At 35.7% G+C, this 15,811-nt stretch overlaps 2 protein-coding genes across 10 annotated transcripts; both read right to left on the bottom strand.

Annotated features, from left to right (window-relative positions):
- Positions 1-225: 225 nt before the first annotated feature.
- On the bottom strand, positions 226-5,475 carry LOC124306360 (guanine nucleotide-binding protein subunit alpha homolog). 4 transcript variants are annotated; one of them, XM_046766977.1, is made up of 5 exons: positions 5,333-5,475; positions 4,054-4,581; positions 3,774-3,824; positions 3,371-3,588; positions 226-3,107 (listed from the first exon to the last, which is right to left on the bottom strand). In XM_046766977.1, the coding sequence occupies exons 2-5, from the start codon at positions 4,534-4,536 to the stop codon at positions 2,750-2,752; spliced, it is 1,110 nt and encodes a 369-aa protein (XP_046622933.1). In that variant the 5' UTR covers positions 4,537-4,581; positions 5,333-5,475; the 3' UTR covers positions 226-2,749. The 4 variants fall into 4 exon arrangements, with proteins under 4 accessions (XP_046622933.1, XP_046622932.1, XP_046622934.1 ...); XM_046766976.1 differs by having other exon boundaries at positions 5,194-5,467; XM_046766978.1 differs by having other exon boundaries at positions 5,360-5,462.
- Positions 5,476-9,436: 3,961 nt separating this feature from the next.
- On the bottom strand, positions 9,437-15,337 carry LOC124306359 (uncharacterized). 6 transcript variants are annotated; one of them, XM_046766970.1, is made up of 4 exons: positions 15,228-15,337; positions 12,110-14,896; positions 10,574-10,913; positions 9,437-10,450 (listed from the first exon to the last, which is right to left on the bottom strand). In XM_046766970.1, exon 2 carries the CDS (start codon positions 14,811-14,813, stop codon positions 12,987-12,989), a length of 1,827 nt encoding a protein of 608 aa, XP_046622926.1. In that variant the 5' UTR covers positions 14,814-14,896; positions 15,228-15,337; the 3' UTR covers positions 9,437-10,450; positions 10,574-10,913; positions 12,110-12,986. The 6 variants fall into 6 exon arrangements, with proteins under 6 accessions (XP_046622926.1, XP_046622929.1, XP_046622928.1 ...); XM_046766973.1 differs by having other exon boundaries at positions 9,437-10,447; XM_046766972.1 differs by having other exon boundaries at positions 9,437-10,913; positions 12,110-12,323; positions 12,487-14,896.
- Between the last annotated feature and the right edge of the window lie 474 nt (positions 15,338-15,811).

The raw sequence follows: 15,811 nt of genomic DNA, 5'->3' as shown, positions 1-15,811 counted from the left end.
TTCAAGTAACTCGTTTGGTTCATCTGACCAGACAGAACTTATTATGTTAACTACCGTAAATTCATTTTCACAAAATAACGATTGAAGCAACAATTTTTCATCCAACTAAATCGATTCGGGTGATTTTCTATGTTGCATAAATTAATATCTTCCTTTGATTTATAGAGAGTGGAAAATTTTACAATTAAACAATATACCAACACGTTTCGCAAAACGTTTATACTCCTTTGTTGCAAATATAGCTTATATTATACAACAGTTTATTTACTTATATACAATACAACAATATACAATTCTTATGATCCTGATTTGTGTAGACGTAAGGTTTGTTAGATATCCTTATTCTATACTCGTACAAAAGTTTCTAAATGCGTACTTTGTTTACATGGTACACTTCTAACTATACACATATCATTGTATACGTATAAGTTATACATATGTTTGTGTGTGTGTGTGTGTGTATATGTATATATATATATATAGATATAATATATATATAAATAATGTATATAAATAGGTTGATTAGCCTAGCACAAGTTTGATGAATATTAAATAATTATATATATATATTGTACGTATATATGTATGTAGTGTTTCAAAATATTTTAATACAAATTTCTTTATCCGTTACCATGTCGTGTGCAACGCGCGAAAATAGTCGATAATGCCAGTCACATAAGTCATGTATAATATCACGCTTGTCATGTAAAACTTTATATACAATAGTCAAAACATTAAGAAATACAACACTCAACTTCGTTGAAACCGGGCCACATCGGCTCCATAGGAATGTAGAACCTAATAATTTTTGATCACACATTACCACACAAAGTAATACCCATGCGATCATGATACACGTCACGAAAATGATGATAAACTTTATTGTTAATCAGTTGTGTCAATTAATAACAATTTCAAGTTGAATCATATGAGTTACTATTAGAAATCATGTGGAAAATGACTACCTTTCGGATACCAGCCAATAGAGATAATCGACAATAATGAGGAAATTTTTTTTTCTTCTTGTACAGTCAAGATTTTCGAATTATAATGGAATTTCGGTAATGTGTAAAGAATTTTTCTCGAAAGCTTATTAGTATTGAGCTTTTATACCTGATTTGCAAAAAAGCTTTCAATGTAATAAATTCATTTGGCAACTGGATCATTGAATAAATTTGCAAGTAAAAAATATGGTATACAAATGTTCGAATAATGTCCGATAGAAGGCTGGTATTTTCAAACACCCTGTGACAGTGATGAAAAAACACGCCCTGTAATAGAAATAGTAAAAGAATAAATAAAACATTGATTAAAAAAATAGAAGCACTGGTTTGCACTGTAAAATTCGCACAGTTTGATGATGGGATTCTGAAGAAAAATCAATTTATTCTTGATTATATTCGAAATACTATATTATGGCAAAATTTAAAAGTGAAGTTTTGGAAAACGAAACGAAAAAAGGTTGAATGCAAATGAATAAATTAATTAATATAATCGGGATTATCAACAACAAATTACGATCATAGCAATTTGAACACAAACTGGTTAGTTTCATTTGGTTTTTATGGCATGGACCTAATATTTGGTTTCATTGTTCCTTAGCTTGCTTCTTAGTCATTGAAATCTCTAATCTTACCTAAAAATAAATTACCTACTTCTTCACGAAAATCAGCTATTTGATCAGCACTTTTTTTTACGTATACCATAGTAGTAGTAATAATAATAATAATAATAATATCAATAAAAATAATAATATTAATAATAATAACAGTGACCTAAAGGGAATTCTTTTAAACATCTGTACAATATACAAAACTCTAAGTTACAATTGTTTGTAATTTAATATTTCCTATATAAATATACTTATGTGAATGCGTTGCGACTGAAATTATTTGATAACGATAAATATTACTATATACACGCTATGTTGTATGTAGCTTAGACTTTTTACAAAGACCATTGATCAATATGTGTATCAAAATGGGATGGAAGAATATCTTATAATACGTGTATATGTTTATATAAATTTTTCATTTTGGTTATTATATCAGTATCAGCTGTATCAGGCAGTTTCTCGTTTAGCACTAGGAGATGATAGCGATAGATGATGCGACATGTATACGCAATTGTTCTTGTTTTTCCTATGATAGTAGAAGATAAATATAATAGTTGACAAAAGTAGTGTCTGGGACCTTTAAAACTTGTTATTTTGTAGCACAGATTTTAAAAATATTGCAGAAAGGCCCGGTGTGTACTATCCCATAAAACATATTCGTTATTTAACAAAGAGTGTTGTAAAAATAACTCAACAAAGCCAAACTTGACGTATGCGTAAGAAGCTACTATCATATTTCAACATAATGTAAATGTAAAATACAAATCAAAGTGCCACTTTAAAGTTGGGAAATTCGAAAAATTTTATGAAAATACAAAATTGTAAAGAGTGTTACAAAGTTTTGATGATTTCTGAAATAGAATGTGAAATTGCAAAATCAACCGTTTCCCGGAGAACGGAAATATCACAACTAAATAGTATCTATGTTGTAGTCAATTAATTTGATTAATATTAGTATAGAGTTCATGAAAATTTTACCAATTCGTTACAATGCTCAACTAATAAACTCCAAACTTTCATATAGTGCCTTATCTTTTCCATATTTTGTTTACCTATTTTGATAGCCACCAGTCCTCAAAGGTTTCAGATCTGGTTCGAACTAATCACAGTGAGATTCCAAAACTCCAAAGAAGCTTACTGTAGCATAAGCGACTGCAAGTTTCGAATCAGTATTGTGTCTTTGACAGCGTTAAAAACAACTTTTATATTTTCAGTGTCTACAGCTGTGGTGAAATGATGGAATAACGATGCTTTATGTTCTCTCCTGACCGATATGAACATATTCAAGATGAATTTCTGTACATCCTTCATGGAATGTGAATCTCCAATAAATTCCGGGAAGTACCAACGGACGTCCGTGTCGGTTGATCGCACTTTTTTGGCAAGTAAATCCGTTTTGTTCAAAAACAAAATTATTGATATTTTTTCAAATAGGATATTGTTCACAATCGTATCAAAAATATTCTTTGATTCTTCCAATCTGTTCGTTCGCCTGGAAAGAATTGTTTTATACGTTCCATCAGTTTATTTCCATTTGTGTAACTAAATTTAAGAAAATCTTTTACACACCGAGTCAAACAACCAATAATTAATATTTGTAATCCTGTAAGACTGCACTGAATTCTAATGACTGTCGCATTTTTGAAATCTCTGTAAAGTTCTAATTCAGAATCGTCGAACTTCTGTATCAATCCTGGTTTAACGTGTAAAACAGATAGTTATGATCATGATTGACTCTTTCCGTTGAAAACTTACCTATCTTCCAGTAATACTTGGTCAAACTCAGAGGAAGATACAAGGAATAGGATTGATGTGACACAATCGAAACACTGGAACCATTTTTGTCGCTGTGATCGCTGTCCACCGACATCAACGAACAGGAACGCTTTATTCTTTATTGTTATAACACACTCAGAAATACCCTTTGTAGCTTTTCGACAGTGCAGAATATCTTGTTGCGTCGGTATATAATCCTGTAAATAAAAATAAGCAAGTAAATAAAATAAAAATACGGAAAACATATCAATATTTCAGTTTACGAAGCCCAATCGCCATAAGATTTCTTTATAAATACCGAACGAGAAATCTGGTCTACGAATAATATTTCACCTTGAAACTTGAGAGTACCTTAATTAAATTTATTATGATGCATGCTTACCACACGAGCAATCCTTTCCAAGTCGTCAAGAAAATATTGCACAGAGTCACTCTGGAAGCATTTAAGAAGAATTGATACATTAATAATATTACTACTGTACAGTGCGCATATTTCAGTGATGCTTCATACAGTAATCAAATTCAGTTTGAAATTTATAATTTCTGTAGAAGTATATGATAACAGAAGATGATTGTTTGTTTACAATAGGCATAACTTTACACTTGCGGTTGAAATTTAGCATATAAAGAAAATCATCTTTAATTCTAGAACAAAGTTTTACCAGCTGGAATTCTCGTCTTCGATCGAAGGCTTGCTTAATTGAAGCATCATTCCACAGACTTTGCAGGGATGAAACGTAGTGTAGAAATAATTTAGTATCTAAGATTGTAGTATTTTCAAACTTAAGCAACTGATAACCAATATCATAATTCTTAGGATTTTCCCAAGGGATGTTAAGCTTGTCACGAGCATCAACGAGCACTTTCATTCCTTTGATGATATTCTGATAGATAACATGCTGATATTCCTTGATAAGTTCCGGCTCGAACTTAACTCCATGAATTATTCTCATTTGCTTAAGAAACGTAGATTTTCCACTTTCCCCAGCTCCAAGTAGCAGTAATTTTACTTCACGTCTTTTCTCCTGACGTTCTTTTTCCAACTCTTGATCTATTTCCTGACTCTTGAATCGCTGCTCTATTTCCTCCTGGCTGAACTTGAATCGCAAGCAACAGGTACATAGCCATGTTAACATCGCTGCCATTTTGGGGTCAATCAATTTTCATACACTCCTCAACACATCTGCGACCTATTTGGAAAGATTACAAGCATGTAAATAAAAGAAATCAATTTAGTGATCAGAAGATCGGTACTTTCTCTCTTCAATATTAAGTAAAGAAACAATGGTTTATCAAACTTGAAACAGTTTAAAATAAGTTACTTTGTAGCTTCCGTAAGGCATGAATGTGTACATGAATTCTTATCATCTTTATCCATTTCCTCAATTTTTACTTCACACATCAGGTGAAGAGTTATTGTAGTAATAGTTTTACACATGTTACCAAAACTACGATCTACTCTTACTGACAAAGGCAATAGATTAGGTAAAAGGAAAAGAAGAAAGCCGTATACAGTAGAAAAAAATGTTGTTACCAGTAGGATGGGATTAATAATAACTAATTATTGTGCGAAAGTTGACCAAATCTTGGGATACGATTCATGTAGGTCGAATATAGAAGGTATGTTTAACTAGACAGAGACAAAAGAATGCAGTTTCAATTTTTCAAATGGCAGATCGGCTGGTGAAGTTTGTCAGTTATGGTACATTGAAACTCATATGATTTCGTTGTTTTGCAATTATATAAATAATTGTCAGTTTAAATAGTTAATGAATGATTAGATTTCATTGAGAATAAAATACCGTCACACGTCACACTCCATTATCATCCGGTGTCTAGCAGCTCTGCATTTACAGGATCGCTTCGTGAACATAATACGGCTTAACGAAGCGTCATGACTATATAATTTTTGTCAACTTTATTTAATGATAAATGAATTACTTTTGGAATAGGAAAATGTCGCCCTACCATAGCATCGCTGCCTGGCACAAGCACTACATTACATCAAAAATACCTATGGCACTAGTCCACGATCGGACGCAGTCTGTAGGACCTGTCACAGCTTTTATAATACCTTCATACATCAACGCCGCGGTACCTTAGCGCTAGTGGGTAGAGTCATTGAGTAACTGTTCTGATAGAACTGTAACAGCAACAAATAAATCCACGGATCCATGGATAAACTCACAGGATAAACTTGCCGACGCTCCTTGCAGGATTTTTTCGATTATGGCGTTTAGGACAGCTAGCAGACAGTTATCATGATGCTTTATTGCCATACAACGATCATGGTTAGCCATTAGATTGCTCTAAAGCACGGTGTTGCAAAAAGCACAACTAAAGATGTGTAAATATTGCTAACCTTATGGACTTTGCTCCCCAGGTAAAGGCACGGTAAGCGGAACTGCACGGCGGGGGATGGAGGGGATCGCTGTATTCTTGGTGTGCCGACTGAGCCGATTTAACATTGGAATCCCATAAAATGCGTCGATAAGTGCAGAACAATAGAATTACCCGGGATCCACCCAGCCGACTGGACGCCTTTATGAGGCATTGTATGCCAACTCAACCTACTAATAAGGTTGAAATATTTGATTTGGCTCAAACGTACCTTGTTGTATTTAGTGAAAAAAAGTTCCTAGATTTTTTCAATTTTTTGAAAAATACATCAATTTGAACTTTTTTTTCATATTGTGTGTTGCTGAACGTACTTTTATAAAGATGCGACGCAGAAAATCATCAAAAGCATTCTTACTGAAGTTTCTTTACTTTAAGATTACAATCTTTTTTTAAAGTTGATTGTGTCAATGAATTGCTTGTCTTTAATTTTCGAAAATATTACTGATTACTCCACAAAATTTGAGGCCTGGTGGCATCATGAGAAAACGATACTTCGTTTTTTAATTTTTAAAATTGATGAGTTCCATTTTTCATTTAAACTTCCAATATTACTTTCAATGCATTAAACAATGTCTTATTAAATATATTATTAGTAAAAAACTGCAAACCAAGGCAATCAGAAGTATCATAAAGTGAAGTTCTCAACAATTAAAGATTATGATAAAGTTACCAATAATCTTAATATTTACTATTCAAAGGCTGAAACAATAACAGGAACTCAAAAATTTCATTGTGTGAATTCGAACAAAGATGGATCTTTTACAATGAGATAAATTCCAAGCTCAAGTGAAAGTCATTTATGAAGCATATTCGAACGATGACACAAAAGGAAAAAGGATAAAAAATAAAAAGCTCGTTCAAAATACTTATTTGACATTTTCACAATTTTGGATTAATTCGATTTGCAATTTTTTACTACTGCGTGTTCAATGAGACATTGTTTAAGACATTCAAGAGTAATACTTAAAATTTGAAATAAAAAAAATAGGTTTCATCAATGCTTCAAATCAAAAGAAATAAAAGGAATCATCTCCCTACGTGAAGACCAGGCTTAAAATATGTTCCATAAGAGGTAGTATTTTTGAAAACATTTTTAAAAAAATCAATCCATTCAAGTTTAAATTAAATAAATTCAATTTTCAAATTAAAAAACTTGAGTAAACAGGCTATCATTATTTTATCATTGAAATTCCAAAAGGTACGTTCAGAAACACTCAATTTAAGAAAAAATCGAACATCCTTTTTCACAGAATTCAAAAAGTTAGCCAAGTTTCAGCCAAATCAAAAATATCAACTGAAACGGAAGGCTCTCATTTTAAAGTTGGTTTTGTCATTCATAATCTAGTCACCAAAAATGTGTTCAAGTGTGTTTAAAAAACGACCGTCCATAACCTCGGCCAAATCTAACGGAATGTACGAATAAAATCATTTAGTCTCGTGTTGTGTCAGAAAACCACGAAGTAATACTAAGGTGACCGAACTCAGCCAAGGCTGAGTTCAAAAGTTGGCTCATTATACTGCATGAAAAAGACCAAGTCTGCAGAACGGAATAGCTACATGCTCGCGCATTCGCTGTCTGAAGTATAGCCGTGTCCTCTTCTTTCTCACTGAGAGTGCGAGTGAGAGAGCTGCATGCAGGTATGTAAACATCTTAGACTGCGTTAGCGAGGTCATGGCCACGTTATTCTCCTGTGCTGTGTCCACTCCTTTACTGGGTGCTTTGCATTTACTGACTCAAGTCGACTTGTGTCGCTATTTCTGATGTATTTCTTTGCCCAGATTGGCCGGTTACACCAGAAATAGCGACACAAGTCGATTTGAGTCAGCAAATGGAAAGCACCCAGTCTAGTCTCCCTGCTTCAAACTTTCGTGAATACCGTCTACTAGATCGCCACCATTATTGTTTACCTCATCCTCACCGACGCATAAAGTCCCTGGCGGATTTCCGCCGTACTAAGACATAATAATCACAGAGCTCAACACAGGGAGTATAGACTAGTATAGAGAAGTAGGACCACCTCTTATTTTTACACCGTGGTCACCGGCCACGGTGTTGGATGAGCACTATTTGCATTGCCAGCAGCCCGCCGCATTCCTTTTTATTTTCTACTTGGGCTCTGAGCGCGCGGCCGGTGGTGCAAACAGTGCTCCATGGAGACTAGAGTACAGGAGTCCAATCTCTGTATTGAAGATGCGTCCACGAAATCATGAGAAATGAGGGTTCCGCTACAGCGGCGCTGTCGTCACTCTGGACCGATGATGCCGCACATATTTACGTTTATTATAATTATTATAATTTTGATCACTGTATCACTATATTTCTAGGATCAGAACGTCCGGAGCGACGCTGGTGATAAAACCGTGCACTATTAAATCTCGGAGTTTCGTGGACCTGACTCTAGTCTCCATGCAGTGCTCATCCAACATTGTGGGCCGTAAAATTCCTAGATATCAAACGTGTCAGAATCTATCTAACGACTCGATCAGACCGAACGATACTGCAAATCGCATACGATAAATTTCGATAATTTGAATTATCTTCTATTGTACAATGTATTTACTATTTCGTGAAGACCAAAAAACGTACCATTCAATAATTATGTATTTCTCCAGAAAAAATTTATCATGGACCAAACATTAATTTATTAAAACTTAATTTTTTTTAATGCTTTCTGGATGATGCTTATGATGCTTACGATGCTTGGGACACTTCACGTTTCTTCTCGATGCAATGTTTGGAAGAACCGAAGAACACTCATCGATATGATTCTTTCTGAATTTCTCTTGTAAGCTCAGCAATGCTTGTCTTACTTGCTGTTGCAAAACTCGGAAATTATCGCATGTAACAAGACGTATGCGACTGCGTGGTATTGGAGATTACCTAATTCGAGTCGTCTGCGATTTGGTCTGCGCGATAATTATAGCATGTGAGAATTATCACGAGTTCAAGAATAGGTCCCCAGGGTTTCTCAAGACTTAGAACGGACTCGGAAATTCGCTAGATTTCGTCTGCATTCCGTTCCGTCATTCTACATTCCAACGATTCCACCCTACATGGGGCAGCACCATAATACGTGATGACTATCTAGTATAAAAACATTTGCCATCAGATCAAAACTGTTGTGTTTGAATGCTCCAAGCCCGGCGTAAATCTGATTTCATTTTTATTAGTTTTGTTTAGATGAAATATTGATTCCACGAGAATCAACCTACGGAGTCAATCACAGTGGCCGTCATTGTTTGTTAATCGACAGCAGAGTTGACTGGTGGTCAGCATAGAAACTTCCTCCACCAGGAGCGTACACATCTGCCAAATCATTATGGTGCCCGTGGGGTCCCAAAATTCTGAAATTTTGTTTTCACGAGAACATGTGCAGAACATCAGTACTTTAGTAGAAAATACCGATCTTGTTTTGTGCTTTTACTTCTGTGGTATATTCCGGAACAGAAAACTACTTCATATCTACCAGCAGGATTAGTATAAAAGAATGAGTCAACACAAACTTGTTGATCATTCATAGTAATATTTGCTCACATAGAGATATGTTACCATTCGACATAAAAACGCAGTCTTACGATGGTCTGCAAAAAGAATAGGATTAGCTAATAGATCGATTAATATTTGGAAGTAGAACAGAAATAGGGTAATTGTCAATTTTTTTATTCCACTACATTTCTTATAGATATCACCGTCTTTTTCATGACATGATTAGAAATAAATTTTACGATCGTTGTCCTATCATAGTTACCATATTGTTTCGAATGTAAGCCGAGGTTTTATGTCGCTGAGATCACCCGCCATAATCGTCCTTGACCTATATACGCATTTAAAATTTTTTTACAGGAATCTATATTACCGATTGGCTAACTTACCTTATCGACAGTTTGATCGTAAAATTCGACCAATAAAATTTTACGCTGCGGCCGCGTGTGTTATTTGCGAGATATCGAAGATTTGAACTTCAATTTTTTCGGCTTGGCATCGGTTAGGTGAAAACAATTATTGCAAATTAGAAGACGTAAAAATCATTGAATAATTAGAAATGGATATCGTAAGTGCAGATACAGTGGAATTTACGGATGCGCAAATATCAAGTTAATAAAGGAATTCGAAAGTCTTTTGACGCCAATTTTCAATTGATGGTAGTCCGGGAAGCGGAAAATACTAATAATTGTATGGCCGCGGAAAAATTCAGGATCTTAGAAAAAAATGTACGTAATTGGCGAAAAATGAAACCGAAGCTAAAGAATGCTTGTTCCACACGCCAAAGCTTTCAAAGGACTAAGAAGTAGGGATATTTCCCGAAGTAGATGAAGAGGCATGACCTCTCAGTTGCAAGTCCTGGACATAGTGGTGAACAAGTCGTTCAAAGACAACTTGAGGAGTTGTTATACCAATTGGATGCTGGAGTGGAAAAATAAAGAAACCATTCGTTTCTCTTTTGTTACAATGGATCAAAACCACCTGGCAATCCATTAAAAGTCAAACGAATGTCGCAGGCTTCAAAAAATGTTGCATAAGCAATGAAATAAATGGAATGGAAGATGACGTGCTATGAGAAAATGAAGATGATCCCATCCTAGAAAACGAAGAGTCAACAACTGAGGAGAGCTCTACCGAAGAGTCAATAGCTGGAGAGGGCACCGATGGAGATTCTGCTGATTAAAATATACCTGAATTATTTAATTGTCCAACTTTGTTTGCTCCAAGTTAAATGTATGAAATATATTTTTTTAAAACTGCAATATTATAAATAAATATCCATCTGTGATAATATGTACCTAATTTGTTTCTGAAGTTCGACTTATATTTGAATCCAAAAACAATCCGGAATCAGAGGTGAAAAATTGGGCGTCGACTTATATTCGGACCAACACGGTAAATGCAAACCAGGCATTTTTTTTCTTTCTTGGCCTTCCCCGACGAATGCTTTATCGTTAAAACCTCTTGGTCACGAATCTCAACTCACTGTACACATTCTGGACTGCCTCAAAGTTGCTGCCGTATTCACTTCGTACAATTTTATGCATTTTGCTGGATTCATTTTGTGCTTTTTGCAGATCTTAATCATGTTCTGTCTATACCTAGCACAGCAGTCTTTTGAAAATCAAGGTACCTCACCTGGAAAATTAAAAACAAATCTTTATTAGACGTCCGAGAAAACATGGCTATTACATGCTATAGTATAATGTTACATAGCGCATAACATTTTTATAGTGCTAGTGCATTTTTATAAATGCTGATACTGTAATATTTTCGATATCAATTTCTGCAATGGTGTTTTATTAAAAAAATTTACTACATCCATTTCCTAACTGCTGTAGGCAGGCATAATTACAAATTACTTTTTTCTCATTTGTAACTTGTAATGGATCACTCATAGATTATAAATTACTTTTTTAAATTTGTACTGGATCACACGTCCATTATGCATTATGCATTACTTTATTTATTTGTAATGAATAACGCATTCATTAAACATTACTTTTTTATTTGTAATCGAGCATTCATCTATTACACATTGCGTTTTGTATTTGTAATGTAGCACTCATCCATTTCACATCAGGCAGTGTTATGTGTAATTCACAACTCTGGTCCCCGGGTAGGCTTCCGTGGACCCGGGAACGATTCCCGGATCGCAAGATTATTTTTCTCAAAAACAAATTTTCCAGTATAAAAGGTTTTTCCCTCATTTCCGGGACGAATTTTCGATTCAGAATCCTACGGCTTTGGAGCAATGCAGAGCAAGTTTTCACCTATCCAAAATTATTTTTAGAAATTTTTATGTAAAAAAATTGGGGGCTAAGCTCCCCGTCGACTTTTGGTTTTCGTTTGAGCACTATTCATTTGACGGCATTGTGGTTCTGGAGCAATGTTCGGAACCACTAGAGCAACTTAAAGCAACCGCGAAAAAATCACTTTTTCAAAAACGGGGGGCTGGTGTGAAAAATAGTTTTTTTATGTTTATTTGTTCAATTTTGGGTTTGCCGAAATACATTTCTGGAGCAATGTAGAGCAACATCGGAGCAAACCAGAGCAACTCTCGAAATTTCAAAATTTTGAAAAGGGGGGCTAGCATCTCTTACTTATTCAGCGCATCGAAATACATAATCCTAGATGGGTCTGGTCAAACGTACAGACCACTTTGTTTTTTGTGTGCCGGTGTTATATACTGAAGTTTTCTAAGTTCCGTATTTTTAAGATATCTACCATCTATCAATTCTGGGAGCATGCAAGACTCATAAAATTTTACTAGTCAGGTAACATTTTGCTATGCCAAAATTGGCTGTTTCTGTGAACTTTAACAGCCATCTTACCTTTCGGAGTTGACAAGTGGACAGCACAATGTTGACTTTATATCTTGGATCTGGCAAATGTAAGAACGAGTCTCATTTATCCTGTCAGAATTTTTCTTGTCAAAAATTCTGTGACCAGTTCCATGTTTTTGTTCGATGACCTAGTCCGGAGTAACATCTTTGGAACTGAAGGAGCATTTGATCTCAACAATGCCATCATCGTTCAGCAAGCCATCTGATGACACACCCAAATATGCATTTTCCGAATCAATGAAGAGGACGCAAGGGATGACTGCAACTTCTTGAGTTTCTTCAAATTGTTGTTGTACTTTTACCTCGCTCTGTTTCGCATACTGCCGAGCAGGAAAAAGTCTTTCTTGCAGATACACAATACTCACTGTGTTCGTGGAAAGTGTAGTCGGTTTCATGCAGCACACCTTTACAGAATTCGATGCTATGAGTAGTTTTCTCCTCAAAGATTTTCATTTGCCACTGTTAATTTAGCCTCTTGTCAAAACTTTGATGAAGTCTTGCTCTGCCTGCTGGTCTGTTAATTTTTTATAATGCAACCTAATTTGCACTTTGAAATCTGCAACAGAAACACGAGGGGCGGCTTAGAATTTCGACCATAGTCTTGGCCCGAACGAAACTTTAGCCCAAAGGACTCTGCTGACATGTACTTCTGTTTGGGTTTTTTTTTCTCATGTCTTTCTCTTCCAGCTGTTTTACATTTTTTCATTTGAGCTTTAGCTGCAGTAAATGAAACAAGATGGTTCAGTTTTTTCAAATTTTAGTACGATTTCTGTGAGTTGAATTGTACAGTGCATTGAGCATTGTGAGAATATCTTCTTCCTAAATTAATACACTTTTCTGTAATAAACCAGCTGACGATAGCATTCTAGCTTTGCATAGTGCTTCTGGTGACGTTGTATAGCAAACTCTCGGCATGCCAATTCAGGTGTGTAATCGCTTCAAAAATCCTATCGAACAATCCTATTTCAGTCAAAACTGGCACATTATTTTTTTCGCCTTCTTTCGGAATACCATCACAGAAGTATCCTAATCCAGCGCATCGCGTGTGTTCACCAAACACATGATTTGGAATATTGACCATATCTTTTCTCAGACGTTCTACTTTGTCAGACAACGAGATATCATGAGTCATATGGTACTGGCTTGCCTTTACCACAGCCGTGCAAATTCTTAGTGTACTACCTTGGATAACTTTTCGCCATTCTCCGATAGCTTTCTTAGCTTCTGACGATTCCTTCATTTTTGTTTTTGAATCGGATTTCAATTTAGTTTTAGCAATTTCTTTGATCTTGTTGGTAAGATTTTGTAACAGATGGGTCGTGCACTCAATTTTCTTCACGTAATAGTCATCATATGGGTTGCACTCCAGAATTTTTTTGTAGACGCTGCTGTCGTCATCCACTATCAGTGCAGAATATACTAGTCCGTGCATTTCCAAACTTCGTATAAATCCTTCAGCGATTGCACTGCTTTCTATATTGGAAAAGCTCTGATTACTCTCTTCATTTTTGAAGCATTGGTGTTCTTTGGGAATCTCATTCTTTCTTTCAGCCACATTACAAACTGTGCAGTACTTGTTTCGAACTGCTGCAAATAGAACTTTTTGAGTATGGAAGCCGACAATAACACTAAGACCAGACAGCGAATCATGTTTTCCAGATCTATGTGGCCTTTTTATCCAAGTTCCATTTGCTACAACTGGGATGTACGGCACTCCATTTGTCACATCACCACGCAGAATTGCGAGCCTTTTTTCTTCCTTGCCAGCTACTTTCATTTCTGCTTCAGCAGCTTTTTCGAAATTTGAAGCTTCTGTATCCTGAGTCTGCCATTCGGTCATGAACTGAACATTTGTCGAATTAAGAATCTCTATTAGTTGAGAATATTCTATCCCGGTAGAATTTGTTGTAGCTACTATACTCTCACTAATCGAAAGGTTTTTTGCTTCGACGGGCTCCGCTGAAATGTATGCTCGTGTCGAACACATTCTACATTCAAAAAGAAACTTTGTCGTCAGACCTACATGCTTTGTCAATACATAGTGTAGAGAATCAAAGTTGCAATTGTAAATTGAATTATGATAGTCAAATTCCCTGTGCAACTCAGAGAGCATGTATTTTAAATCAATAGTGTGTCGAGTACCTGGATCTTGGATATCAGCTTCGTCTACATGTGCCGGTTTAACTATAAAATCTGTGAAACTCCCATCACAACTGTTATCTACCTGCCATATATTATTGTCGTATAGTCTTGATCGAATGTCTCCAGTTTCATCCGTTCCCTGTTGCATTTCAGCACCGTGCGTACATTTCCTTGAAGTTTTCTCACGTTGATGAGTCGCCTGTTCCTGAGGTTCTTCTTCCATGACTACCATGTAGGCGTCATCTATGCGATTCACGACTATTTCTCCAGCGACAACATCCTTCAATTGATTATCCATGATATTTTGATCATATAAATCTAATTGAAATTTTAAATCGGCAGACTCGGAACTTTGAGGCGCCGTACCTGATATGTTACACTCATTTGCGACCTGCTTATTCACAAGATGCACATTGTCTTGGCATACCGTTGATAGTGCTACTGCATGTGCCTTCAATCTATTTCTGCGTTCGCGGAATTTGCGTTTTCGACTCGGTGGTTTCACGGATAACCAGTATCTACCATGCCCTTTGTGACCACTTTTACCCATTTTCCCGTGAATCTATATTATTAAATCAATCTGAATAGGGGTACGTTCCGATGGTGATCTGAGGCGTTTTCAGCTACGTTAACTAACGGTCAGATCAGCGGGTTGCCACTCAATGCTAGGGTATGGGGACCTTATTTGATCATTCCGAAAACTTTTAATACCAACTCAAATGACGTTAGAAATAAAATCCTCAAGTATTTGTAGATACTTTAAATTTTATACTAGATTTTTGTTATGATTTTTTTAAGGTTATATAAAAATCACTAGTGTTTTGGTTTATTATTGTTATTATTTGAAGTGTTACCAGCCTTACCACTCGATTAAAATTAAAAATTTTTCGTTATTATTTTGGTATTGCTATCTTTCGGATGCTCAAATAAGAAAGTGGAGGAGGCAGAAAGTGGCAACCCGCTGGGTCAGATATTCGCTCAATACTATGGGAGCTTTCCAGCAACGACACAGAGCGACACAGAGCGGCACTGTGTCGAACATGGTGCTTTCGAACAACGACACAGAACGACACATACCCTGTGGGTATGTTCCGATATGCACTGCGAGCACTGCACAGTGCTCTCACTGTAGAAAAATTCGTTCCGATATGGACTGCAGTATACGGCCGCAGTACCCTAGGGAAATATATGACGTCATGAATAACCACCATATTTCTACTGCGAACACTGGAGGTTTCGAGGTAAGGTGCTCTCAGTGCTTTGATCACGTGATCAACAGCGTTCAGAAATTTAACAGCTTCCACTATTGATAATTATTATTATTGAATATTGTCATTTAAAAATACCGGCCGTTAAAAACAAAAATGGAAAATTTGAATAAATTGTGTTTATTGCAATGTGAAACAAATATTATGTATGAAATGAAAGTAACGCCAAAAAATGTCGATCACAGTATACTGTACTGCGTTCCGTTTTAAGCAGTAACCAGTATAGCTAACTATAAAGGAACGGCTTCGCAGTATACTAAATTGACGACACACCTTACAG

Source organism: Neodiprion virginianus, chromosome 5, assembly GCF_021901495.1.
Source record: "Neodiprion virginianus isolate iyNeoVirg1 chromosome 5, iyNeoVirg1.1, whole genome shotgun sequence".
NCBI classification, from domain to species: Eukaryota; Metazoa; Arthropoda; class Insecta; order Hymenoptera; family Diprionidae; genus Neodiprion; species Neodiprion virginianus.
The sequence above is the reverse complement of the archived record's forward strand: the minus strand, read 5'-3'. Positions and strand labels throughout refer to the sequence as shown.

Excerpts from the sequence above, each read along its gene's own strand:
- LOC124306360 (XM_046766977.1), bottom strand. The coding sequence starts at position 4,536 with ATGGCAGCGATGTTAACATGGCTATGTACCTGTTGCTTGCGATTCAAG. Across the intron at positions 3,589-3,773 it reads TGGAAAGGATTGCTCGTGTG|GATTATATACCGACGCAACA; the intron begins GTAAGCATGCAT and ends TTTTATTTACAG. Across the intron at positions 3,108-3,370 it reads CAAGTATTACTGGAAGATAG|GCGAACGAACAGATTGGAAG; the intron begins GTAAGTTTTCAA and ends AATTCTTTCCAG.
- LOC124306359 (XM_046766969.1), bottom strand. The coding sequence starts at position 14,813 with ATGGGTAAAAGTGGTCACAAAGGGCATGGTAGATACTGGTTATCCGTG.